This window comes from Piliocolobus tephrosceles, chromosome 1 (assembly GCF_002776525.5).
Source record: "Piliocolobus tephrosceles isolate RC106 chromosome 1, ASM277652v3, whole genome shotgun sequence".
Lineage (NCBI taxonomy): Eukaryota > Metazoa > Chordata > Mammalia > Primates > Cercopithecidae > Piliocolobus > Piliocolobus tephrosceles.
In genome coordinates, this window is record NC_045434.1 from 95,870,345 (window position 1) to 95,872,831 (window position 2,487).

General features: G+C 40.6%; 1 protein-coding gene across 1 annotated transcript; it reads right to left on the reverse strand.

The window, feature by feature from the left end:
• Positions 1-863: 863 nt before the first annotated feature.
• On the reverse strand, positions 864-1,799 carry LOC111543919 (olfactory receptor 10K2). Its single transcript, XM_023214334.1, has one exon. The coding sequence runs from the start codon at positions 1,797-1,799 to the stop codon at positions 864-866; it is 936 nt and encodes a 311-aa protein (XP_023070102.1).
• Between the last annotated feature and the right edge of the window lie 688 nt (positions 1,800-2,487).

Below are 2,487 nucleotides of genomic sequence, written 5' to 3' on the forward strand. Positions count from 1 at the left end.
ACTTGAACATTATTTGGATATATCTTACACATGAAACATTGTAATGGCACTTAACAAGTATCTCATTTAATAATTGTGATCTATTTTGGAAGAATGAGGTTCAGAAAACATCTAGAAAAATCCTAGAGATAGAAGCTTCCTGAGTCCCTAGGACAGAGAGTTATGGTTGTGCCACATTTTGCAGGGTTAGTTTTCAGCTTGACTGAGATTGGGTGACAGTGTTTACTAGAGCCTAAAATTTTGAACTTACATATGCTTTCCTATAATAGCCATCTGTTATTTTTCACTCAACCGAAAAAAAAAAAAAAAAAAAAACTTCAATAGGCAGTAATTCATGTAAGTGTGGCAAGCAGTTGTGTTTTTCTAAATTTTATATTTGGAGATGAAGGGAAATGATCTTTGTTACTGAACGTAATGATCAATTGCTTGATTATTTGTGTTCTGGGAATTTTTCCCTATGTACCCTATATAACTAGTGCTTTATGGTTTGGAAAGAGAAGAGTCAAGAGACATATATCTACACACACACACACACATATATATAATTTTTTTTTCTTTTTTTTCTTTTGGTGACAGAGTCTCACTCTGTTGCCCAGGCTGGAGTGCAGTGACACAATCTCACTGCAACCTTCTGCCTCCCGGGTTCAAACGATTCTCCTACCTCAGCCTCCTGAGTAGCTGAGATTACAAGAGCCCACCACAGCATCTGGTTAATTTGTGTATTTTTAGTAGAGACAGGATTTCATTATGCTGGCCAGGCTGGTCTTGAACTCCTGACCTCAGGTGATCCGCCTGCCTCAGCCTCCTAAAATGCTGGGATTATAGGTGTGAGAAACCACACCTGGCCGGAATCAAGATTAATTTTATGACAGGGAAATTGTTCTCACAATTCTACAAAGAGCTGATTTGAACTCTTCATTTCTCAAGCTATAAATCATTGGGTTGAACAATGGAGTTATAATAGTGTAGGATACTGATATTAGAGCATCCTGGCTTGAGGAGTAGTTGGACTGAGGCCTTAAGTAGATAAAGGAGGCACAGCCATAGTGGACAGTGACAATAATGAGGTGAGATACACAGGTGGAATAAGCTTTGTACCTACCCAATGTGGAAGGAAACTGAAGTATGGCAGAGATGATGTGAACATAGGACACCAAGATCAATAATAAGGGGATAGCCAGGACCAATGTACACAGCATGAAGATGACAATCTGACTAAAGTGGTTATGGTGAGATGCCAGCTTGAGGACAGGAGAGATGTCACAGAAGAAGTGATGTAGTTGATTGGAGGAATAAAAGGGCAGGTGAAATACCAACGATGTGATGATCTGTGCAACAGTGAAGCCACAGGCACAGGCAGCAGCCACTAGTCCCATACACATCCCATGTCCCATGAGCACTGAGTAGCGCAGTGGGTTACAGATGGCCACATAACGATCATAACCCATGACTGCCAGCAGGAAGGAGTGAGAGCAGCCAAGGAAGAGGAAAGAAAACATTTGGATGGCACAGCCCAGGAAAGAAATGGTCTTCCTCTGGGCCAGCAGGTCAACCAGCATCTTGGGTACAATGACGAAGGTGTAGCAAATCTCAGAGCAGGAGAGGATGGCAAGGAAGAAGTACATGGGGATATGAAGGGCTCTGTCCAGCACGATGGTGGAAATGATGATTGTATTGATGCCCAGAGTGAACAGGTAGAGGAGCAGGAAGATAACAAAAAGCAGCTGCGGCAGCCTGGCCAGGGATGAGAAGCTGAGGAAGATGAACTCTCTCACCACAGTCTCATTGACCCACTCCATGGAGCATACATCATCAGGAGACAATTTGGGAAAGAAGAGGAGTCAGCACCAGAAGAAATCCCTGAAAATTAGTAGATTCACAGAAAATTGATCATCAGCATTTGTTCTCAGATTTTGAGTTCTAAACTCATCTTTTCTCCTCCCTCTTGTTCTTCCAAGACATGATGTTGCTAAAATCAGGCAAGCATTCATCAAACTTTGAGTCTCCATAGTAATTCTAACACCATAGCTGGAAAGTTCTTGATATTTTTCAGATTCAAACAACCCTTCACTTCCATTCCCATGATGAGGCTGCTACTGAGATTCTCAGTCTCTCACTCTTAGACTTTCTTGCAATGTTTGTCTTGTTGGCTTTCTTGTATCCATATTCTCTCTCTCAAAAAAAAAAAAAAAAAAATCCTGCATTTGCAAAGTAAACCATCTGAATATACCATAGTTATCTATAACTCAGTGGTTCTTAATTGTCATTCTCCTTACACACAAACCCCCGCTCTTAGTTTTAATCTCTCCCTAACTTAGATGCAAATTCTCTTCAACACTGTTTTCCTTACCTCCTGGTAGGAATTGTCAGTTATACTTTTATTATGCTGGCTCTTGCTTCTGTAGCTTTATCCTGGTGCCAAAATGGAAAAAAAAAAAATTCTCTTCTTTCTATTCATTAATTTCAAGATGGAATATGTCTATACCT

Bases quoted from the DNA above. Each gene is read 5' to 3' on its own strand.
- LOC111543919 (XM_023214334.1), bottom strand. From the start codon at position 1,799: ATGGAGTGGGTCAATGAGACTGTGGTGAGAGAGTTCATCTTCCTCAGC.